The 26184-nt window shown below is 43.8% G+C and overlaps 2 protein-coding genes across 2 annotated transcripts; one reads left to right on the forward strand and one right to left on the reverse strand.

The window, feature by feature from the left end:
- Positions 1-1980: 1980 nt before the first annotated feature.
- On the reverse strand, positions 1981-12523 carry arl8 (ADP-ribosylation factor-like 8). Its single transcript, XM_083658884.1, has 6 exons — positions 12240-12523; positions 10654-10714; positions 10390-10537; positions 9381-9464; positions 5490-5641; positions 1981-2109 (listed from the first exon to the last, which is right to left on the reverse strand). The coding sequence occupies exons 1-6, from the start codon at positions 12283-12285 to the stop codon at positions 2061-2063; spliced, it is 540 nt and encodes a 179-aa protein (XP_083515010.1). The 5' UTR covers positions 12286-12523; the 3' UTR covers positions 1981-2060.
- Positions 12524-13843: 1320 nt separating this feature from the next.
- Positions 13844-22859, forward strand: nsun6 (NOP2/Sun RNA methyltransferase 6). The gene is made up of 10 exons (XM_083659259.1): positions 13844-13978; positions 14102-14202; positions 15052-15158; positions 15541-15694; positions 15844-15925; positions 18683-18802; positions 19211-19355; positions 19470-19615; positions 21856-21981; positions 22104-22859. The coding sequence occupies exons 2-10, from the start codon at positions 14108-14110 to the stop codon at positions 22281-22283; spliced, it is 1155 nt and encodes a 384-aa protein (XP_083515385.1). The 5' UTR covers positions 13844-13978; positions 14102-14107; the 3' UTR covers positions 22284-22859.
- The last annotated feature ends 3325 nt before the right edge of the window (positions 22860-26184 follow it).

Below are 26184 nucleotides of genomic sequence, written 5' to 3' on the forward strand. Positions count from 1 at the left end.
CGTACACCTTAATGCTGCAGAGAGACTGGGTCTGGACAGTTCCCTCTTTTGTCTTAGTGTAAAAGTACCTTAAGATACACAATGTTGAGCAAATATATTCTAGAGACACTCCAAGACCAAGATGGACACCGTCATTATCATCATCCTCATTCTAGTCAGTACTCTTGATTCAGAATCCATTTAACAATGAAACTCATGCACTTGCTCCCTCTTGTACCCATTTTGGCCATTGAGGAACTAAGAGAAGGTACAGTATACAAGGTTTCAAAGTGACACGTGCTTAGATCTGTTAGCGAGTTGAGGGAATTCTTATATCAGGTCAGATCAGGTCAATGGAGTAACAAACCGCGAAACAACAAGGGTATAAAAAACAGGGCAGACTGTCAGATTGACTTCCATACACACACACATACATACAATCAAACAGGGCAGACTGTCAGATTGACTTCCATACACACACACACATACATACAGTCCTCCAGACACTCAGGACAGCACGGTTAAGGCCGAGGCTTCGGCAAGTAAGTACTGTAGTGAAAAATCAATTTGATGAGCAAAACATTGAGTTCAGATCATCTTAATGCTACTAAAGCGTTGGAAACCTCAGTCGAGATGGCTAAGCAGAAACAACTTTGCATACATGCCGAGCTCTGAAATGTTGTGGCACATTCGATACAGGGGAACGTAACCTTGAGCCGTCAAGGCCGACAACACAATTGGTTCAAGGGTGTGCACCTGTTTGATGGTAGCTTCGGCTGTTACTTAAAAAAAAAAAAAGTACGAAATATTTTAAGAGAAATATGAGCCAGAATGGCTGTAGAACATGGCAAATGAAAAGCGTGTATTAAGATGTCAGCCACAAATGCTTGTAACAGGCCAGTGACCATCTCTTAATACAAATACTAGTTGTGATTATAAACCTGCCTCTCCTGACACTGTCTGGCAGTCTATAAAAGCAAAAACAACAACGCTCAATAATATAAACAAAATTAAATAAAAATCATAATGCAGCATTGACAAAACATACTGTGTAAATTAAAATACTGTTTTATACCAACTTATAAAAGCTTTATACTTGCATTTGAAATAGGGTTGCTTCTGAAATGTGTCTGAAAAGCACTTATTAGTGCTTTGCAAAACTCATATGGCTGATGTAACAGTTCCAGGGGTTAGGTAAAAAATCATAAAAAATAAAAAATCATAATTATGATAAAAAGTTTGCACGGCAGCATATGAACCTGGACCATTTGGCTGAATAAAGTACATGCTGAGGCTCACAGTTAATGGGAAGGGAGATTCATATCTCTTAACACTAGTTTTACCACATTTACTAATGAGTTATGATGAGAAAATAACCACCAATGTAGCTTATGAAACTGAGATCTTGTGTAACGGACGATAACTGTATTAAGAATGAGATGGTAGAAAATAATAATAATGAGAACATTATGCCATTGTTGATAACCCTATTCGAGTCTGTGTAGTGTAACAGAGAACTTAATGCCACCATACCCATCAGTCTGTGTAGTGTAACAGAGAACTTAATGCCACCATACCCATCCAATTGCTTTTACAGTACTGCTGTGTGCGCTTCATAATCCCTTTGTTTGCCAAATCAAATATGACCTGAACAAACATCGGTGGAGGCAATGAACATCGACACAAAGTTGAACCATTTGTTCCAATTGAGTCGTGCATCCTTGTGATGTTCATGGCAATATTCTGACATGATATGGTCGTGTGATATAACATGATATGTATTAGTTGATGGTCGGTGCTAGACTCAAGTCCCAGCACAAGACTCTTCTTCTCCCCCTCCTCTGCTGTAAAAGTTCTGGTCAAGTTTCCATTGAAAAATGAGTATTTTGCAGGTGTAGCAGCTCCATTGTAACAAGTAAGGTCTGATCAAGCTAAGAGGACAAACTTGTTTCCTGTGTAGTCTTGAGAGGTCAAAGTTGAACTTTTGTAATTAAAAACAAAATAACAGCCAGACGGGACAAGCTGTTGTGCCACCTTGTAGGTGGTGCAGGTAGTCTGTCAGTCAAAGGCGGAGGGAGGGGCTATCTTAATCCAGCCCTCGAGGTCATCCACTCAAGGCCTTGACATAAACTGAAAACAAAAACAAATGAAATATGCGTCAGTGGAGGAAAAGGTTTCAGGGGTCCTACAGTTACTAATATGGATGGGTATTGAAAACCGGTGCTAATTTGGTACCGGTTCCTGATTGGTCAGTACCGAAGTATCAATAAGCTCCTGGACGGTGCTGCCATCAGTATTTATGTTGCCTAATGTTAGGGACACATGTGAAACACAGGCAGAGGAGAGACAGACAGGCAGAGACTAGAGACAGACAGAGGAGAGACAGACAGGCAGAGGAGAGACAGACAGGCAGAGACTAGAGACAGGCAGAGGAGAGACAGACAGTCAGAGAGACTAGAGACAGACAGAGGAGAGACTAGAGACAGACAGGCAGAAAAGAGACAGACAGGCAGAGGAGAGAGAGACAGGCAGAGACTAGAGACAGACAGAGGAGAGACAGACAGTCAGAGAGACTAGAGACAGGCAGGCAGAGACTAGAGACAGACAGGCAGAAAAGAGACAGACAGGCAGAGAAGAGACAGACAGGCAGGGAGACAGACAGGCAGAGACAGACAGGCAGAGAAGAGACAGACAGGCAGAGACTAGAGACAGGCAGAGACTAGAGACAGGCAGAGAAGAGACAGACAGGGAGAGAGACAGACAGGCAGAGAAGAGACAGACAGGCAGAGAGACAGACAGGCAGAGAAGAGACAGACAGGCAGAGACTAGAGACAGGCAGAGAAGAGACAGACAGGCAGAGAGACAGACAGGCAGAGACGAGACAGACAGGCAGAGACTAGAGACAGGCCGGCAGAGAGACAGACAGACAGAGAAGAGACAGACAGGCAGAGAAGACAGACCGAGACAGACAGGCAGAGAAAACAACAGAAAGTGTCCAAATGGGATCATTCAACCTGACTTATGAGTCTGTGTATGTGTGCGCAAGTTTCTTTCACCATTCTACCAGTCAAGCTCCTTCAGGACTTTCTCTCCAAAATACATCAACCTTGAAAACATGTTAAGGCTCATAAGAGCCCTGAGCAGCTGTTAAAGTGTGTGTGTCATTTTGCCTTTGGAGTGTGTATACATCAGACCGGCAACACGTCATGACCACACGCTTTTAGGGGGAAACTAACAACAGGAAAAGACTGTACAAGAAGCAGAAAACACTTTAAACAATCTATTTAAAACGGGTTAATAATATTGGCATGCAAAAGCCTGTTGCTATTTTGCTGCCAAGAGATCAGCTAAACGTTAGCTTGCCCCATTTTCTTACAGTATGTGGAGAGGAAGTCATACCAAACTCCATTCAGAAATCTGGCAACTGAATGTGGCCTTGCTTATCGGAAAAGTAATAATTTACAAACCTTATCACAAATCTGAAGATGCCACTCTCCAATTCGGCATACATTTTTATCCCCCAAGAAGCACTTTGCGTATAAATCTCATCTTTTGGAAGAGGTTCGCACTGCTTGCTACTAGGGATGCCGGTGGCGACAGATTTTCCCGACGTTTAAACGGAAATTTGAATGCGACTAGTCTATAAGTAAGAAAACACTCAGAAGACAGCCAAAACTTTCTAGATTTGTATGCCTAATTGCACTACAGTCTCGACTGAGAGGATTAGAGAAGCGTGGCAGGGCGAACTTGGCATTGAGCGGTCTGACATTATATGGGATAGGAGTCTGTCTATGATACAACTCTGTTCAGTTAATAGTAGACACCAACTGATCCAATTTAAAGTCACTCACCGTCTCCACTATTCTAACCATAAGTTGCACAGGATTTATCCATCTGTCTCACCACTGTGTAACAGGTGTCATGTATCCAAGGGCACTTTGTCTCATGCTTTCTGGTTTTGTCCTTTACTGACTGGATTCTGGACCAAGGTATTTAACTGGTATTCCAAGGCCTACAGGATAGCCCTTCAGCCGGAGGCAGAGCTCGCCATCCTCGCCTGCTCGGAGTCCTCTTTGGACTTCCCCACAGCTGTGCAACAAGCTCTGGCACAGGGGACAATTGTTGCCAAGAAACTAATTTTGCAGGAATGGAAGTCCCCCTCTCCACCCTCCTTTCAGCGGTGGCTGGCGGATATGATTTCTGTTATACGGATGGAGAGACTCAGGTTCCTGAGGACCAACTCACTTGGAAATTTTGTTGTTGTTTGGGACCCGTTTCTGGCCTACCTCGATGTGGTCAGGGACGGCGGGTAATTCGCCTGACTGACCTCCCTTGGATCCCCCTATGCAGGATCCTACTCACAATATTAATTTATTGTTATTTTTCTATTTTTACAACCACAATCACAATGTTGTAGCATTGGAGTGTGTGTGTACGCATGTGTTTTTGTTGTCGTTTTTTTTTTTTTTCCTGTCGGAGTTTATTATTTGCACCAAATAATCATGCAGCGCATCATGTCTCTGGAGATTGACCTTATTTTTCTTCTCCCTTATTTTTGTTTATTCTTTCACCTTCTGTCACTGTCCAGATCAATGTTGTGTCTGAGCTGCCATGCTCTTGTTTTTGTTTGTTAAAATCAGAAAAACCAAATAAAAATATTATTATAAAAAAAAAAAAAAAGAAGACAGCCAAAACTGAGCACAATTAAAACACTCAGAAGACAGTCAAAACTGAGCACAATTTAATCTATAAGGTTAAAATGTTGTCTGAAAAAATAGTGTGTATTTAAGAGCCATTTGAAACCGTTAATTACGTTCGTCATAATCGTCAATATTCACAACATCTTGCCTGTTTATGAACATTGCACATCAGAAAACATCAACAACTCACCCCTGCACCGTGTATTCAGGCTAAATATAGTCCATTTAACTTTCGGAAGCCTTTGCGTTCAACAAAGTTGAGTGGAAGCATCTTGTGCAGTCATTCATTGCCTATGAGCTGCGTTATCTTGTGTGGCTAACGGGTTAGCTTGTCTGGCAATGCAGCGTCCACATGCCTGTGCTGAATGTTGGTCGAGTGGTCAAGGTTACATGCCAGTTTTATCTGATACAGCCTATATACAACCATATTTTCATTTACTGGATCAAAATACTGCCAAACTGCACTGGTTTTATGAGATGCCATCTCCCTTCTGGTCCTTTACAGCCAATGCTTCACTCCCACTAACACATGTCTGGTTTGTTTACATCCGGGCATTAGACGAGGGGGACGGGGACTACAGTAGTGGCTGGTAAAGACGCAACAGCTCCCGTCCACATTGTTTATTATTATGATAATTTAATTATCGTTCAACCGACTAGTATTTCTGATGCCGACTAGTAAGGGAGGGGGCGTTTAAACGTGTAACCGAATAGTCGTCTATATGCCTACTTGCTACCAGTACCTACTGTGTATTTTTAGTTCCCAGATGTGCCGGTCTGATGTATGGCAAAAAGGCCATCTTCTCTTACCCCTCTCCTGTGAGTGCACAGCAGGACTGGATGTGCCAGGGGTGGTCTTTGATGGAGCTCAGGGTGAGGTATTTGGAGATCTCCGCTGCAGACATACAGTCCTTCATATCCTGCTTATTGGCAAATATCAGCACAGCTGCTTTCCTCAGGTCCTGAGGGGAGGCAGAAGGAGAACAATGAAACCACGACCCGGCACTCTGCACGCCATTTTACCACGAACTCCCAACTATGTGACAGACTGGAAACTGATATGTGATTGAGGAGGGTAAAGGCTTTTTCAGATCAAGTCCGTATTTTTCGTCCAAAATTGTCACACGTTTAAAAAGAAATATGACCTCATGTTGTGTCACTCGCGTTTACACACCAACTCCGGAACTGTCGTCCGTTGCAAGCCGTTTGACCCGTCTGTGTTTTCAGATGACGGATTAAAAAAATGCACATGAAAAAAATGCACTGTGTGTGCATAGACCTTTAGACTTGCAGGAAAAACAATGGCCATGAATGAACAGGGCTAGTTCGGTTCTATGTTCTTTTCTTATAGATTTCCTCTGCTGGTCCTTGAGCCAGCATCCTGTAGAGCTCCTCTTTAGATATGGCCATGGCCATCATCTCTCTGTCTGTGCTTACCTCATGAGCCAGCATCCTGTAGAGCAGTGTTTCTCAAACTTTTTCAGACCAAGGACCACTTAAACCAATGAAAAAAACTCGGGGACCACCTAACTCCCAAAACATCCACAAAACAATAGGCCTAACTACTTCAACAGTAAATGACAAATTACAGGCTAATTAAATGACAAATAGCAGTACAATGAATACAAATTTTGGCTTCCCACAATTAGGAAAACAAGATAACCGATATAAAAAATATATATGTAATTTATTTTAGTTAGTCCATTTACTTTTTTTTTTTTTTAAATTATTTCTCCTGTTCAGTTCAAATATATTCAAAGTTCAAAGAAAGTTTTTTCAAGTTCAATAAAGCACAACTTTCTCTCTATCTCTCCCAGAATGACCTACTGGATCCTCTACAATCTGGCTTCAAGGCTTCTCACTCTACTGAGACCGCTCTCCTTTCAGTCACTGAGGCCCTACACACTGCTAAGGCCTCATCCCTTTCCTCTGTCCTTGTCCTCCTTGACTTGTCTGCAGCTTTTGATACAGTGAATCACCAGATTCTTCGCTCTACTCTCTCTGATCTAGGCATCTCAGGATCTGCACTCTCCTGGTTTGCCTCCTATCTCTCTAACCGATCATACCAGGTTCTATGGCGAGGATCCCTATCCAAATCCTGTACTCTTAGCACAGGTGTGCCCCAAGGCTCAGTCCTGGGCCCCTTGCTATTCCTTCTCTATATCAGATCTCTGGGCCTTGTGATCTCATCTCATGGCTTCTCTTACCACTGCTATGCTGACGACACTCAGCTCTACCTCTCTTTCCCCCCCTCAGACACCCAAATCGAGGCACGTATCGCTGCATGCCTCAAATACATTGGTGCTTGGATGTCTGCCCACCATCTCAAGCTGAATCTTGGGAAAACAGAGCTACTCTTCCTCCCCGGGAAAGACTGTCCCCTCACTGACCTTTCCATCTCCATTGACAACACTACCGTGTTTCCCTCTCAAACAGCTAAGAACCTTGGAGTGATCCTCGACAATCAGCTGTCCAACTCAGCCTACATCGCAGCAACTGCCCGCTCCTGCAGGTTCTCCCTGTACAACATCCGCAAAATCCGTCCGTTTCTCACAAGGGAAGCGACACAACTCCTGGTCCAGGCACTTGTCATCTCTCGCCTGGACTACTGCAATGTTCTTCTGGCTGGGCTACCTGCTGTAGCCATCCGACCGCTTCAGCTCATTCAGAACGCTGCAGCCCGTCTGGTATTCAACCAACCCAAATTCTCTCATGTAACTTGGAACTCCCAACCACCCGCTGTACTCTGTCTCTCTCCTGTAGCCCTGCAGGCAGAGTGGACGTATCTCCGCAACCGTAAGTCATAGAGAGTCAGCGGTGGTGGCATTGGATTCGGAGTGAAAAAATACATATAGTCGTTTAGAGGCAATGTAATCTGACCTTGAGTTTCCCAGAAAATGTAAACATTTCTCTCATTGGATACTAGTGGGAGGTAAAAAAAAGGAAATAAATATAAATCTACTCGCGGACCACCAGTGGTCTGCGGGGCCACTGTTTGAGAAACACTGCTGTAGAGCTCCTCTTTAGAGATGGCCAGCCTCTCTCTGTCTGTAGGCTCTTTCACACACAGATCACGCAAAATTGTAGTTCGGGAAGCCCGTAAAGCCTGGCAGCCTCGCCACAGAAATTGCTTTCACACAGAGCCAAGCAGCACGGCCACATTCCCGTGCTGCTGTGTACTTTCAGGTGAAATCCCCTGCTCCCGGATTGAAAGGCGAGCGGAGGGATTTCCAGCTCCTCCTAGCCCAAATGAATATTTTCATAGGTTAGTGTAGCCTGGCTACTGTATGATGAACGAATTCATTCAACAACAATACTTCCCTCCTTCTCCTAGTCCGCTGAGCTGGGAGGATAGGTGCACTCGCATGGTGGGCGGACTCGCCAAAACGGGCTCCGCCGCAGCACTCGCATGGTGGGCGGGCAGATCGATATGGTGTCCTACTAAAATTGAAACGATACACGACCGCCCGCATATCAAACAGCTGCAGTCTGCATAACGTTCGTCGGGGGAATAGTATAGGCTATAAATGCACATGACTACTTAACGTTAGTAGTTTTTGTAAGGGAATGCAGAGCTGATTTCGAGGGGGAATATCATCAGACCAACTCGCCACAGACAGCTATAGCCCTCTGAAGCTTATTATTATATCCGTTAATTTTACCTACTAATGTCAACATCGCTTGAGGCATAAAGCCTAACCGCACGGAGCATTCCTCCTGGCGTCCCTGCAGTCATGATTGTATAGGCTACTTTTTTTACTTTCACTCGTGCACTTTCTTGATACATGAGGTGATTTCCCCTGTAATTTTTTTATGAATGAGCTGACCATTCGCACCTTTTCCGGCTTGCTGCGACAACGCTTTCAAATGGAGGCGGGTTGCCAGGTAACCCGGCGCTGTTACTACCTACCGTCGCAGGACAAAAGGCGTAAAACAATTATCCACCAAAGCGCGTTCACGACTTTCACATCGGATGCGCAAATCCTATTTTCCGTGCATTTTTCGGCTTTCAAGGCCGGTGTGAAAGAGCCTTGTGTTTACCTCATGAGCCAGCATCCTGTAGAGCTCCTCTTTAGAGATGACCAGCCTCTCTCTGTCTGTGTTTACCTCATGAGCCAGCATCCTGTAGAGCTCCTCTTTAGAGATGACCAGCCTCTCTCTGTCTGTGTTTACCTCATGAGCCAGCATCCTGTAGAGCTCCTCTTTAGAGATGACCAGCCTCTCTCTGTCTGTGTTTACCTCATGAGCCAGCATCCTGTAGAGCTCCTCTTTAGAGATGACCAGCCTCTCTCTGTCTGTGTTTACCTCATGAGCCAGCATCCTGTAGAGCTCCTCTTTAGAGATGGCCAGCCTCTCTCTGTCTGTGTTTACCTCATGAGCCAGCATCCTGTAGAGCTCCTCTTTAGAGATGGCCAGCCTCTCTCTGTCTGTGTTTACCTCATGAGCCAGCATCCTGTAGAGCTCCTCTTTAGAGATGACCAGCCTCTCTCTGTCTGTGTTTACCTCATGAGCCAGCATCCTGTAGAGCTCCTCTTTAGAGATGGCCAGCCTCTCTCTGTCTGTGTTTACCTCATGAGCCAGCATCCTGTAGAGCTCCTCTTTAGAGATGGCCAGCCTCTCTCTGTCTGTGTTTACCTCATGAGCCAGCATCCTGTAGAGCTCCTCTTTAGAGATGGCCAGCCTCTCTCTGTCTGTGTTTACCTCATGAGCCAGCATCCTGTAGAGCTCCTCTTTAGAGATGACCAGCCTCTCTCTGTCTGTGCTGTCCACCACCAGAATGATAAACTGCAGAGTAGAGGAAGCAAAAAAATCACACTGAGCAACCTTTTCAAAAGCCATTTACAGCAATGCACTGAAACACAGTGGGTGGCTATTTCCTGGCCAAGGCTCTTCACAATGGTCTTGCCCTGCGGCTGATGACTGCTATGCTAATAGCTGCTATAATAGCCGTTTTTGAATAAGCAAGAGTGTCAACACATGACAAAAGAACAAGGACATGGGATTTTGGAGAGGTGTGAAAGCGTGAATAAGAGACAATGCAGCGAGGATGTGTCTTGCAGATGTTGGGCGTTACGTCAGCAGAGTGCTGTGTTACAGTATAAACTTGAAATTGAATGGACGATGAATATTGGTCGAAGTGAATTCCTGTGGTTTTGAAAAGAGCTTTCTTCAGCGCCCCCCCCCCCCCCCCCCCCCCCCGCTCTAGCTATAACTGTCCTACCACCCACCACCCCCCCTGCCCCCAACCTCGCTCCTCCTGTCCATACGCTGTGGAGGCTGACCCTAGCCTTGCCTTTCAGATGGGCCCCTTTGTGGGAGAATGACCCCTGACTTGGGCGGCCCCTACTGCAGTCTGTGCTCTGAACAAACACGCCAGCTGCCATGCTCAGGGAGCGAACTGCTGCTGGGCACTACTTTTGTTTCCCCTCACTGACAACAGCTATTAGGGATTAAGAGCCCTGCTAAAGTTACAGCCCTACAACACTACCAACACTGAATCTATGCCTACACAGACATGGCAGGCCCAATGAATCTCATTACACACAACAAAATGCCATGACTTTTCCAAAACTTTTCCAGGTCTGGAAAACAAGATTTTGAAATACCATGACTTTTCCAGATTTTCCATGACCATGGGAACCCTGTGCATAGTTGACAATGTGAATTTAATCAATATGGAGAGGTGTGTGTTCGACTTGTGTGCTGTCACCTCTGTATTGGAGTAGTAGGTGTTCCAGGAGGACCTGAGAGACTCCTGTCCTCCTATATCCCACATCAGGAAGTGAGTGTTCTTCACCACTATTTCTTCCACATTGCTTCCGATGGTGGGTGATGTATGGACCACCTCATTCATCAGACTAGATCAAACAGAAAAGGATTTCCGTCATTCTGTCAAAAGTCATTTCCACTAAAGCCCCCCAAAAATGAAGCAGCCAGAGATAGGCGCAATTATATGCAAAAGAAAATGACTTACAATTGGTAGAGTATCGTAGTTTTTCCTGCATTGTCTAGTCCCACGATTATCACCTTGTGCTCTGCAGAACATGGGGAAAAATACAGTGTTAACCCTGAGATTTCCATGAGCCGTGGTCTATTGCTGGGGTTTCAGCTAACCCAACCACCCCAGCCATTCATCAACTTTAAAAATTGACCCATAACTCACTCTGATGTAAATGAAAGGCTTTCATTGTCCACCACACTATAAAACACAATATCCCATTCCCACAAGGACTCAGTGTCTCATACAGTATGCCCGGCTTCCTTCTATACGATGCCTTCCTGTCATTCATTGCAGCCTATTCAGAATCATGAAGAGGCTGAATTTCCTTCCTCTTCCTTCAAAGCTACCTGACCTTCAAGGATAGCTTTAACAGCAGTAACTTATGTGCCCATTCATGAATCCACTAACAGTGTTTTAACAACAGCAAGGGCTCTAACGGCTGCTTGTGAAGCCGGCACACATGACAGACCAAAGGCAGAATCAAAGCTGGCACATACATGCTAGAATATCCCACTCGAGTGTTTTGACTTCTCCACCTTCCAAGGCCTCTGGAGGAAGGAAGCCTGGTCAGAGGGCTCACAATTCTGACAGCCTTGGCATACCACACAGGGTTTTGGAGGATGTTGCATCGCATCTCTATTACTTCCTGAGCTACCCTGTGGCGACATTGTATGGCCATAAATTGTAGAATAAATTGTCATTGCCTGATCCAACATCACAAAATCCACATTTCAATATTGTAATGGAATTATGCCCTTCTTGGCTATACATAAATTATAATTCCTTACTCTAGAACTTCATGGAAACAACCACCAGTCTACCAACACAAGGACTGCTCCACCCAATATTATATCTAATAATTCCACTTAGGCCTAAACTCTGATGACTGGGAACAGTATAATCTAGAATTAGATAGTGGGATTAGGAGTACCATGCTGCTATGATCAGGGCCAGGTAGAAAAGGTTAAAGGAATTAGACCAAAGAGAGAGCCATTATGTTCTTCTGGATCAGGATCAGAGTAGTATGGGATGGGAAGGCAATAACTACACCAGAAAATCTCGCCCTTTGTAAATTAAAGGGAAGGGACAATGCACTGATTTTGTTGTATCTAGCCAACGTTATAACTTGCCAAGATGACGACGTTAGCACACTGGTTTACAACTCGACGAAAAAGCTCTTACGTCATCAACAAGTGGCTTATTGTAAACTCGCATAATCATGTTAACGTTAACTAGCTACCACACTGTGTACATCACACTAGCTGATATAATGTTAACTGGTCAACATGGTTTGGTAAGCGCATGAAGCGATGTTATGTAAATAACACGTTAACGTTAGCTAACGGGGAATAATTTAACAGCTGTGTTGGCATGCAAGAGAGACCGAGTTCAGATGGGAGTGAGCAATCCAGTCATCAAGACAAGAGATCTAAACTGGATAACGTTACAATGCCTCCAGCTAGCTTTATCTGTCGTGTTGCTAGCACTTCACATGATCAGTTGGTAGGTTAGTAAACCGTTAACATTTCACCACGTAGAGCTAACGTAACGTTACCCACCTTGATTACAAAAGAAACTCCACAGTTTGGCGAATATGAGGCCCATTGTAGAAGATGATGGCAATGTCCTTACAGCTGTGTAACGTTAACTCGCTAGCGGCAGTGTCAGCAACGGCTGTGGGCAGCAGCACCGAGCCTCACACCGTACAATCCCTCTCTGACTGCGGCTGCGGCTAGCTAACATTAGCTGTATCTCTTGTCCGACAGAAACCTCACCGACCTTTTTGAACTGGACTCCATGCGCGCCGACATCTAAAAAACGCGACTAGTGCAAGGCAAATGTGTGTTAGATACAGGCTAGTGCTGACTTATTTACTCAGTATGTCGTGTATTAAACGCTCTTACAACCGTGCAAAGCGAGATTGTTAACTGCAGAGCTGCTCAGTGAGTGTTGACTCGACACACACAGGCAGCCCGTTAACTGGCTCACTGCCAGCAGCCCCCACTATCCGGTTACTTGGTGACGTTGTGGCTTGACATTAAGGGATTTGTTTAAAAAGTACGAATGAAATATGATTGACATCACTACGGCATGTAGCTAGTAATGCTAGTAATAGGTAATACATTGTGTGTTATGCTGAGGCACTGCATAAATAAAGTTGGGGGAAACAGTCACACATTTTAATCTATATTATTATAATATGAATATGAAAAGGCGGGAGTAAATTAATTAAAAAAAAATCTCATAAATACCGACATTAGCCACCCCATGAGCGACTACAAACTGTTTTATTCAAAAGTAAGATTTTCATCACGTGTCACGTGATCAATGTTTAGTGACGTATACGGAAGTATCAGATTCGTGCTTGAGCCAGCTTCTCCAGCTTCTAGCAGTCTGCAGTGCACTGCACAAAACGTGAGTAACTAATTTGTAACCACCAGCATTACTTTTAATCCATATTGCTCCAGTAGTGATACAAGTAACAGAATAGGCTTGATTGTTTAGAGAATGTCTCAGTGAAAGAGCTGCAGAACCGCAAAAATATATGTCCTGGACACTAATATGTAGTTACAGTAGGCTACATTATACCTATGCATTATACAAACTAGAAATAACTTTTGGGAGGAGGCACTGACCAAGAAGGTTTCATAATAGGTCGGATGCCCCCTCGTGTTTGTTACCTCGTGTTTGTTACATTTGATCCAAATAGTACTAGCTAATGTGGTAGAGTGACCACCCCACCACTGACCACCAACTGCACAAAGCATTTACTGTATACACAAAGAGAAGGAAACTAGGCTCTCATCTTTGTTTACCTATAGTGTACAAGCTACTGCAACTCAGCATGTATGTAATCCATAATTAGATTTGTGTTATTGATTCGATTTTTTTTAATGTCTGGTTAAGAACAGAAGAAATGTCAATTTTCCCAAGAATCTCTCTGAAGCCAGAAATCAGTGATTACCTCAAGAATGTCTTCTTAAACAAGGAGGTTGGTCACACAACTGCACACACGCCACAAACACACATTATGTTTTTGTGTGTACTTATGGGTTTGGCCATTAATTTTTTCAGCACCAGCTACATCAAACCATGTGGCTTTCCTATTTTACCGTTTTTGACATGTCCTGCCCTGGATCAGGTGTTAGCTGCAGTGGGCCGTCAGGAGGCAGAGTGCCGCTTCCAGAGGCTACTGCTGTGTCTATCTCACCCGCCCACATTCACCTGTGTACGGGCCAGTACTCACCTCGCTCCCCTGGAAGAGATCAGGCACAAGCTGGGGGAAGAGCTGACAAGGGTGAGCCTTTGCTTAGAAGATAGAAACAGAGAGAGGGAAAACAAGTATAGTTTAAGTTGTTGGTGTGGCTATACATTGGTGGTTAGATTGGACTCGATGTTCAGAATGCTGTTTTCATTGCAGCAGCAGATGTGCGGCTCACCGACAGCAGAGGAGGTTCCCATTCCGATTCTCTCTCACCCGTGCATTCCAGATGTGCTGCTCCTTCCTGTCACTGGCCCAAGGTATGCGAGGAATGCCAGAGCAACGTCAGCCAAATGTGAATCACACAAACACAAAGCCCCAAATCAGCAGTATCAGTCCCTCCACTGAGCTGGAGTTATGCAAGGCCAAAAAACCACATGTAATTTCATGTTATGTTATGACCAAAATAGATGATTCTCCTGACATTCAAAGACGGGCTCAACATCACAATAGAGTTACAAAAGTAGTTACACATAGAGCTGCAACGACTAATCGATTAGTCGATCTATCGACAGAAAATTAATCAACAACTATTTTGATAATCGATTAATCGTTTTGAGTAATTTTTAAAGGAAAAAAAGTCAAAATTCTCTGATTCCAGCTTCTTTCTTGACTCTTCTATGACAGTAAACTGAATATCTTTTAAGTTGTAGACAAAACAAGAGATTAGAGGATGTCATCTTGGGGTTTGGGAAACACTGAATGTAATTTTTCACCATTTTCTGACATTTTATAGACCAAACAACTAATTGATTAATTGAGAACATAATCGACAGATTAATCAATAATGAAAATAATTGTTAGTTGCAGCCCTAGTCACATGGTTGGCGTGACATTCACTTTTCACACCCTGATAAAGCTGAAATGTTAGTGTATGAAATAAAGTCACAGCGACTGTATGGAGGAGTGTGTGACTGTTCTAAAGTTCATCAGTGCCAAATAGTTTGCACCTCTTTGGGTGTTCATTCAGTTACTTTTTTGATACTCATTCAACAATTCAAATACAAGCCACAGCTGTGGGGGTGTTTGTGTGAGGGAGAGCCATTATAGTGTATAGTGGTGCTTTTGCATGTGCGTGTGACTGGCTGGCCTCTGCCCTCCACTCGCAGACCTGTGACCCAGCTCAGCTCGGAGGTGGTGGTGGGCGCCCAGTGTGGCAGCGCTGTCCTGAGAGGGGCTCATGTCTTTGCCCCAGGGATCGTCAGCAGCCCCAAGTGTAAGAAGACACACATCAAAATCAAATAAAAATAATATATTTTCCTATTTTCCAGCAACACTATCTATAGAACCATGTTGTGTCTTGAATTCTTGTCAAAGTGCTATTTTTTTAAAGTTATCTAGAAGCAACAACAAAAAAGAGGCAAATCTGCGAGTGTGTGTTTCTTGAATTAATTTGAAATCGACGCACCAGATAAGCCTTAATTTATGTAAAATTTCTTATCCATTAATGGACTTTCTTAAGTAATTTACTTTTCTATGTTATCTATTAACATCACATGTGTTCATTCTGCAGCTTCTAATTCATTCTGATAGACAAGCCTGGAAGTGAGGGTGCGGCTGTTTGACTTGAAATCTGCCTGCGATGCATTTGTTCTCAGTCATGAAGTCTGGAGATGTGGTGTCTGTCTTCTCTGACTTGGAGGGCAAGTGCACCCGGGGAGCCAAGAACTTTGAGGGGAAGAGAGTGTTTCTGGGAAATGGAGTTGCTGAAATGGACCGCTCCAGCATTTTCTGCTCAGGTGAACCCGCCAAGTAGGTAGACCCTAGTCACTGTTATAAATATGGGAGTAATTGTAAATGTAATAATTAGACTGCATGTATCATGGTAATCAATCATGTGCTCTGAAATCCCAAAAGGAGACAACCATATTGGTTGACTGTCTTGTCTTCTGTTCATCCAGAGGTATTGGTGTCCGTATGGTAGAACCACTTTACCAAAGTCCTTCTTTCGATGGAGTTCTGCCCAGCCTGGCGTTCCTGCAGGTAAACCAACTACGGTAGCTAGCAAACATGGACAAATGGCTCAAACGTCCAGTTGCTGTTGCATTGCCCCAGAACTCTCAAAGCTTATCAAAGACAAATTGTTCAAGTGACTGATGAAAAGGAGTTGAACTTGAAACTGCTATAGTGGGTGAGTCCGAATAGTCTATACAGTATATACTGTATCTTGTTACTCATAAATAAATAGGTAGGCTAAATATCTTTGTATTAAAGGGGAATCATTCAAATTATTTTCATTTAATAATCAGTTGTGTTAGATACTAAAAGTTTAATACGGTATGAGTTTAATACTAGAACAAATTTAGGAGAATCGTCAACATGCATGAGTGAGGGGGTGCTATTGGCATAGCAAAACAGCTCAAGGGGTACATAAGACAAAAAAAGGTTGGGAACCATTGCTTTAGAGCATTTGAAACAACATGAAAGTCATTATGATCTGTGCTTCTGTGCCAACGTATTAAAATGGCATTTCCTTTCATAATTTTGAAGAAACTACTATTACTCCATACCTATAGATGAAGTCTTTGTACGCTTTCAAATCTTCTACTTTCTATTGCTTTGAGTCCTGAAAACTCATTAAATCAAATGTTCATTAATTTCACTTTCTTTTAGATGTAGTAACCAACAATCTTTTTGTCAGAGTAGGTGTCACTGTTTTGAATGGCGTGTATCTTATTTTGGGATGAAACTCTTCAACTGCAGAGCTGGTGTTGACATATTGTGGCTGTAATAGCCACGTTTCAACCATATAATTAAGTCTAAGAATTGATACAGTGGCTGTAGAATATTTTTGAATTCAGATGACATCAACTCATCCTCTTAACATTCAAGTAGCCCAAGAAATTTTGCACGCTTAAGACAGACGATCGTTTGTCTCCTTGTGTGATGGGAAACAGAGAAGTACCATAGTATCAAAAATGGTGAACTTAAAGATGTCCCATCCTAGGCACACTGTTCAAGATCTTTTCAGGCTTGTCTGGAAAACAGTTATGCACTTTTGCCTGTGCTTTAGACACATTATGGTTAAGATACATTGAATCTGGGCAACAGAGCATTATCATTTATTACAATGTATTTCTTCTATTTCATCCTATTCCATATAACTACCACATGGAACGCTTGTCCAGTGAACTACTGGACATTAACTACACTTCTGCAACTGCATCAAAACTCTGTAGCATTCTGCCTGAATGCACACAGCAGGCAGCTGATTATTGAATGTCTATTAGAGTGATTATACTCTACTACTCAGTAGAGTCTACTGTCTAATGTCTATTAGGTTTGCTGATATACCGGGCCACTGTCTACTTGCACAGTATGTACAGTAGGGGTGGGGATCAATCACCAGATTCCCCACGACATGGTATTATCACGATACGTAAGTCACAATACAATATTATTGCGATAAATTGTTTTGTTTTTGTCATATATTGCGATTTATCAAAAAAAATCAAATGCAAATTAGAAATTATGTCCCCAAAGGAAAAAACTTTTCAACATCAGTTTTATCTAATAAGATACATTTGTTCATCTCACTTCAATCATTTTTATTGCAGGAAAATGGGATTGTCAAGCAGACAGACTGACCAACACTGTCATAAAAACCTGTCATAAATATTGCACTTGACAATATATATAATTAAATATTGCAGTACTTGGCATTCGTGCGATATGATATATTGCTACACAAAATATCGCAATACTATGCTGTATTGATCCCCCCACCCCTAATGTACCGTGTCTCAGTCGGCTATGATAAGATAAGATACATTTTTTATTTCTGTGTCATGCACCATATTCAAGGTGCCCAGCCCGTCTGGGCTTACAAGACACAAATCATTCAAGTTCAACAATACAAACAAATCAACAAACAAGCTACAAAACGCTCAAACATAAGCAAGACAGAGTTATATATTCAGATGAACAGCTTCTCCATTCTGAGATTCCAAGCCCTCCCAATAAACCTGGCCAAACTGAAGACTTCATCTCTGAACAACCATTCCAACTTCGCATCATCTCCTGACCAAAATAGTTCCGGTTTCTTATTTTGCATTAACTGAAATAGAGATAATCTTGGTTCCTCATATAGCGTACAATGAAACAAAAAATGAAATTCATCTTCCACAACACCTAATTCACATACAGTACAAAGTCTCTCCTCCTCAGCAATAGAATTGAACCTGCCAACCTCAATAGCCAAAGGGAGGGTACCCGTTCTCAACTGGGCACATAAAGATCTTCTGGATCTATCCAGGGGTAAAGTAACATAGGGTTCTGGAGTGAACATATTTTTTATTTGAACATATGTTCTAAGTTTTGGTTTGAGCCAGATGTCATTGGCCCATTTTTCTTTATAATCAAGAAATAGCCTATGTTTAATATAGCGAACACTACAACGTAAACTGTTTCTGAAAATAAATTGCTGATCAGCTTCCCTGAACACATCATTGATATCATTACACCATGGATACTTATGTGCTTTATCCCAGTTAAACACTTGTTTTGCAACTCTACTCTCTGGCATATTAGATAGACGGTTCCACAATCTCAACATTTCACCTTTTTGTTTGATCAAACAAGGCTCCCAACCCATATCCCCTTGAAAAGCCAACACAGGTGTAAATTTATGTACCCCCAGAAAACATAAATGCACACAGCAGGCAGCTTAGGGTGGCTATGTTGTGTTTTGCTTCTGGACATTTATTCCACTGGATAAATAAAGAGATTCATGTTCTGTAGAACCTTCCCTCTGTGGTTGTGGGACATGTGCTGGGGCCCCGACCCGGAGAACGCATCCTGGACATGTGTGCTGCACCTGGGGGTAAGACCTGCCACATCGCTGCCCTCATGGGCGATCAGGTATGACTTCCAGAGAGTTTGTGAACAGTAACACATGCACGTCTAACATACGATGCATTATGACCTGCATATGATCATAGTTCCTTAGAAAAGGAAATGATGTGAATGTTTGTATTGCGTATGGGACCTGATCTCGTCTGTGCTGTGTACTCCGTGAGGTCGTTTCCTTATTAGACATACCGTACCAACATGCATGAAGTGCATGTAATGAAATTGGCTAGTTACAGGTATTTGCTTCATCTAACTTCAAAGTGGAGTGAACACTGAACATCTGTAGATATTATCAGGATTTATTACGATAAGACACATTCATTACAGACCCGCATTGTGCATTATAGCATATCGAGCAAAAGACGTCGATGGTCATTGTGTCTTGTTTATGACTTTGCCTCTTTCTGTCCCACACAGGGCGAGGTAGTGGCTTTGGACAGGATCCGGAATAAGATAGAACGCATTCGTCAGAACGCCCAAATGTTGCATTTGCACTGTATCAAAGCCTATTGCTTCAACAGCATTCAGGCTGTGAGCACCGACCCGACCCAGGAAACTGAAGGTACAGAGTCTCAGCTCCTGTCTGTCTGCTATGCATAAACACAGGGCTCAGTAGTAGTATTAACGATTAGTATTAGTTAGCATCTCTGTCTCTCTCTCTCCTGTCTCTCTGCAGGACCTCCCTTCCTCACCGAGAGTTTTGACCGCATTCTGCTGGACGCTCCCTGCAGCTGCCTAGGACAGAGACCCAACATGGCCGTCACCTGTAGCCTCAAGGAGATCTGCTCTTACCAGCCACTGCAGCGCAAGTTATTCCATGCTGTATGTTTAACACATGCATACATACAGACACATACATGCATGACTTCCTTTCTTTCCCTTTCTATGCTAAAACGACTGTATGTGGTGTTTCTCACATTGCATTGATAGTGACTCATCTTGGACAGTAGGTGGCGGCATGAGGCAGTTCTTTTATTGTGCTCCAGGTTACAGAGCTTTAATGGACAGCATCCACCCCAAAGCAAAATTTACAAATCTCTTACAAAAATGTACAAATCTCCCCCAAAGCTATAATTGAGAAACGAGACTCCAATCTTTGATGTCGTGAAGTGGATTTGATCCACTACACACACACACACACACACACACACACACACACACACACACACATATATATATATATATATATATATATATATATATATATATATATATACACATACACATACATACATATGATGTGAGGGGGAAAAATAACGATTATATATATATATATATATATATATATATATATATATATATATATATATATATATATATATATATATATATATATATATATATACTGTGTATATATATATATATATATATATATATAATCATTATTTCCCCCCCTCACATTTTCCAAATTTGGTCTCCTTTTCGGTGTCAAAGAAGCAGCTCCAGAAAGCATTGCTTCAGCACATCTTGACTTCAGTAGTAGTGCTCTTTAGCTTTGGGGGAGAGCTGCACATTTACGTAAATGTTGATTTAACTATCTGAGTTGATGGGTGTAACACATGTGAAATGTGTGTTAGGGTGGACTTGCTGTCTGAGTTGATGGGTGTAACACATGTGAAATGTGTTTTAGGGTGGACTTGCTTTAAGTATGGCTAGCAGATGGATTAATACAGGGAGATTAGAGTCCAGTGCAGGGGACATCATTTATCCCAGTGACACATAGTGCTCCATCAGTGTCCATCAGCATTTCCTTGAGGCTACTCAGTATGTAGGCTGAGGGGAGACTGCCTTTAGGTAGATGATGTCTACACCATATGTAGGCTGTTTGGAATTTGAATAAAGGGTATGTAGATGTATAAATGCACCAAATAAATGAGTAAATAGAGCAGGGATGGGTAACTTTTATGATAGAGTGTCACACACAGACACACACACACACACACACACACACACACACACACACACACACACACACACACACACACACACACACACACACACACACACAAAAGTCCTCTCTACCAGAGGGCCAATTACCCAATTATAGTGACTAATTTGATATGGGGGGGGGGGGGTGGTGGTGCAAACAAACTATACTGGTAATAAAAGTTTATTATACCCAAAAAAAAATTATACCAATATTTTTCATATTCAAAATTCAAATGTATTTAGTAAGGGTTGGGCTACCCTACCAAAAAAAAGCTACCATATCTCTAAAGGGGAGACTCGTGGGGTACCCATAGAACCCATTCTCATTCAGATATCTTGAGGTGAGAGGTCAAGGGACGCCTTTGAAAATGGCCCTTGCCAAAATTTGGACTAACTTTGGGGCATTATTTAGCACCCTTCCCACCACACTAGCATGACATGGTTGCTACCAATCTATGCATTAGGTCTTCTAGTTTCATACAGCCATTTGGTTTGTATCACTATGAAATCAGGAGATTCTCAGGAGAAACTAGAGGGCACTCGGTAGAGTGCATATCCCCGCCCGCCAGGCATGTTATGTGAATCTCTTTGGAACTTAGGTGCCTTTTTTGGCTATGCCCAATGCCATGCCTCATTTTGACCAGTGGGTGTGTAAAGTTAATAAGGTTGTCCTTGGCCCATGACCAACCTATCTACAAAGTTTAATCGTGTTACGTGAATCCGTGTGGAAGTTAAGTGCCTTTTTGTGATTGGCCACGACCTGATTGCCATGGCCCCTTTTGGCCAGTGGGCGTGGAAAGTTGATGAGTTAGTCCTTGGCCCATGACCAACCTTTCTGCAAAGAATCCGTTCTTAACTTTTTGAGATGTCCTGCTGACAAACAGACACACAGACAAACGGGTGAGAAGATAACCTCCAGCCAACTCTGTGGCAGAAGTAATTGCCAATCGAGAGCACAGCGGGATAAAGGGTTAAAAAAATAGCGATACTCTTGCAGAAATTGGGAGTGTTGGCAGGTATGTGACATGCATTCAAAAACATTAATTGACTTGAGGGCTGCACTAAGTGAGGAGCGAGGGCAGGGGCTGCATGCGGCCCGCGGGCCCTGAAATCGAGCTTGTGTTTGCTTGCAGGCAGTGCGGCTGCTGAAGAGCGGAGGGGTCCTAGTGTACAGCACCTGCACAGTGACTCTATCAGAGAATGAGGAGCAGGTAGCCTGGGCCCTGCAGACCTTCCCCTCCCTCACACTTCAGCCTCAGGTAACCCTGGGCACACTGGGCCATGTAGACACACTTACAGTACAGTCTATGGGACACACTCACGCGTTACACGTACGCAGTAAACAGAAACCAACCCCAAACCTTGTTCATCTCTTTCTCAGGAGCCTCACATCGGGGCAGAAGGCATGCCGGGAGCCGGCCTGTCACCCGAGCAGCTGCGTCTCCTCCAGAGGTTCAGTCCCGAGCTGAGCTGGGAACAGACAGAGCCGCCAGCCCCCCTCCACAGCAGAGCCAACAGCGACACTATAGGCTTCTTCATCGCCAAGTTCCTGAAAAACTGAGTGGAGAGAGAGAGTCACGTTTTCACTCTTTTGATCAAGTGTTTTTCAGACTCCCCCTCTCCCCCTCTCCTGTTTTTCTCCTCAATTGTACTTGGCCAATTCCCTGTCCCGGCCGTTGCTCCACCCCCTCTCCCGATCTGGGGAGAGCTGTAGACTAGCACATGCTTCCTCCAATACATGTGCAGTCGCCAGCCGCTTCTTTTCACCTGACAACGAGGAGTCTCACTGGCAGGAGGTAGCGAGTAGGAGGATCACGCTCTTCCCTCCAGTTCCCCTCCCCCCAGAAGAGGCATTAGTGCAGTGTCCAGACTCGTACCCCTCCGACTTCCCACCCGCAGACACGGCCAATTGTGTCTGTAGGAACATCTGACCAAGCCGGAAGTACCGCTGCCGGGAATTGAACGCGGGTTTCCATGTTTTCTCTGCAGACGGCCCTTACATGAGACTGCAGAGAGAGTGGGGAACAATAGTGTTTACAGTATGACACTCTGTATGCTTAGACAGGGCGGTGTTGACAAAGACACTCACTGTGCTGTTTACAACATCTGCCTCTCAGCAGCTGCTCTCTCAAACTGTGGGCCATATAGGGATGAGCTTTATAAACACGGAGGGCAGGAGAGAGGGAGGGATCTGAGTGCGAGAACGAGGGGGGGGCAATGTGGGGATGGAGAAGGGGAGAGTGGATGAGTATTGGCAAATGCAGCACTGCTGGCGTCGCCATAACAACAGTGACGACACAGCTGCCATGGTGACACTGACAGCGGATTCGCTATATCTCAGCGTAGATCAGGAAGTAGCGTGCAGAAAGAGGTCACGAGGGGTATTAACAATTTACTGCCTTTTAGTAGTGGTTCAGACAACTGGGACCGCTTGTTATTACCGCTGCTGTTTGTAAGGGGGAAATAATGCCGGTGTCTGCCTCTGCCTGCATCGGCGCATTCACCTCATTGAAATTGTGTTTGTTTGATATATTTCTCTCAAATAAAAGTTCCTTTTTTAAGAAATTTGCCTTTTATGCCTCAGCTGGCGATAGCCAGGCCGGACGCATTATGGATCCGGGTTGTCCGTACGTACGTACGTATGTCCGTCCGTCCGTCCGTCCGATGTTCGTTCACGCGATATCTGAGGAACGCCTTGACGGAATTTAATCAAATTTGCCTCAAACATCTACTTAGACTCTAGGATGATCTGATTAGATTTTGGTGGTCAAAGGTCAAGGTCACTGACCTCTCGAGCGCCATTCAAGCTTGTTAACGCGATATCTCAGGAATGCCTTGACGGAATTTCATCAAATTTGCCTCAAACATCGACTTGGACTCTAGGATGAATTGATTAGATTTTGGTGGTCAAAGGCCAAGGTCACTGTGACCTCTCGAATGCCATTTTCAAGCTTGTTAACGCGATATCTCAGGAATGCCTTGATGGAATTTCATCAAATTTGCCTCAAACATCGCCTTGGACTCAAGCATGAGCTGATTAGATTTTGGTGGTCAAAGGTCAAAGGCCAAGGTCACTGTGACCTCTCAAACGCCATTTTCAAGCTTGTTAACGCGATATCTCAGGAATGCCTTGACGGAGTTTCATCAAATTTGCCTCAAACATCGACTTGGACTCAAGGATGAACTGATTAGATTTTCATGGTCAAAGGTCAAGGTCACTGTGACCTCACGAATGCCATTCCCAGGTTTGTTAAAGCGATATCAAGAACGGCTTCATGGAATTTCTTCCAATTTGGCTCAAACGTCGACTTGGGCGGATGAACAGATTACATTTTGGTGATCAAAGGTCAAGGTCACTGTGACCTCTCCAATGCCATTCTCAAGCTTGTTAACGCCATATCTCAGGAATGCCTTGACGGAATTTCATCAAATTTGCCTCAAATATTAACTTGGCCTCAAGGATGAACTGATTACATTTTGGTGGTCAAAGTTCAAGGTCACTGTGACCTCACGAACGCCATTCCCAAGTTCGTTAACGCAATATCTCAAGAACGGCTTGATGGAATTTCTTCTGATTTGGCTCAAACATCGACTTGGACGCAAGGATGAACTGATTCCATTTTGGTTATCAAAGGTCAATGTCACTGTGACCTCTCGAATGCCATTTTCAAGCTTGTTAACGTGATATCTCGGGAATGTCTTGATGTAATTTCTTCGAATTTGCCTCAAACGTCACTTGGACTCAAGGATGAACTGATTCGATTTTGGTGGTCAAAGTTCAAGGTTACTGTGTCACCACGACCACTCGTTTCATGCTCGTTAACGTGAGATCTCAAAGAAATATATCAAAGAAATAAACTACTATACTACTGTACTATAAAATCTGTCTATACTGTGAAAATCTTGAATAAAAAAGACTGATAAAAAGAGCAGTCTACCTTTTGCACAGTAGGCTACTGATGAGGCTTACCTGTAGATATTCAGATTATATTAGTGAAATATTTCAATGAAAATCACAACACATAAATTCTTTCATTGAATTACGGTTATCCATTAAATCTGTGTACAGAGTGTAACCTTTAGATATTTTTTGGGGGGGGGGGGGGGGTGGACCTACAGCACACAGGGTTTGGTCCATTCTGACACCTGCAGGATTCAGAAAAGCTTCACTGTGACCTCAGCTCACCACCTCTTCCTGGTCTGAACTGAACCTCCAAAAATAATCAGGAGTCACATCAGCTTGCTGGGTATGTGCGCTGAATGTAAAGGGTAGATTATAATCAGGAGTCACATCAGCTTGCTGGGTATGTGCGCTGAATGTAAATGGTAGAGTACTAATTAAAATGAATGACTGCGGCTGCGGCACAAAGGGTTTTGCATCAGGCTGGGGATAAGGATCTTTCAGTCCCTGTATGTTTAACAATGCTAAGATTCTCCCGAGATTAAATAGACTTCAATGAGACTGCAGCTTTTGGAGTGTCAGTTTTCTGCTATTCTGGTGGCTTCTGTGTGAAAAACACCTCCCTACTTTAGATTCATCCACTCAATTTTGTCATTCACATTTGTCGCCATGAGTCAGGCATGAGTCCACCTACATTTCTCCATGGAGTTTCTAAAGACTAATAGATGTTGCTAATGCTTGCTTTTTTCTCCCCAATTGTACTTGGCCAATTCCCCTTGCTCTCCTGGTCGTTGCTCCACCCCCTCTGCCAATCTGGCGAGAGCCATAGACTAGCACATGCTTCCTCAGATACATGTGTAGTCACCAGCCGCTTCTTTTCACCTGACGAGGGGTTTCATCAGCAGGACGTAGCGAGTGGGAGGATCACGCTATTCCCCCCAGTTTCTCTCCCCCCCAAACAGGCACCCTGACTGACCAGAGGAGGTGCTAGTGCAGCCAGGGGCGGACTGGGATTCTAATTCAGGCCGGGCATTAGATACCAAGCAGGCCAGGCCGATACGGGCAGACGTGCGTGCTGGCGTCCGAAGGGCGGCGGCGAAAAATTGGGGCCGTTTGAAGCCCAATTTGGGCCGTTTAAAGCCAGATTTGGGCCGTTTGAAGCCCAATTTGGGCCGTTTGAAGCCCAATTTGGGCCGTTTGAAGCCCAATTTGGGCCAAGTCCAACTTTACAATGAGATGCACCCACTTTAACCCTGAATAAAGTAATAAAACCACTAGTAAACCAGTAGGCGGCACCTGGCCTGCTGTTCAGTGAGTGGCCTGACGGAGGGCACCAACAATTTTTTTTTTTTTTTTTTGCAGGCCAGGCCACCGGGCATTTGCCCGACGTGCCCGATTATGCAGTCCGGACAATTGTGTCTGTAGGAACATCTGACTAAGCCACAAGTACTGCTGCTGGGAATTGACCCCGGGCCTTCACGGTGGTAGGCGAGTGCTTTTACCTCGACACTACACTACCCAGATGCCCCAGATGCTGCTTTATTCGTCTGTCTGGATCTTC

The sequence above is a fragment of the Poromitra crassiceps genome, assembly GCF_964638095.1.
Source record: "Poromitra crassiceps genome assembly, chromosome: 2".
Lineage (NCBI taxonomy): Eukaryota > Metazoa > Chordata > Actinopteri > Beryciformes > Melamphaidae > Poromitra > Poromitra crassiceps.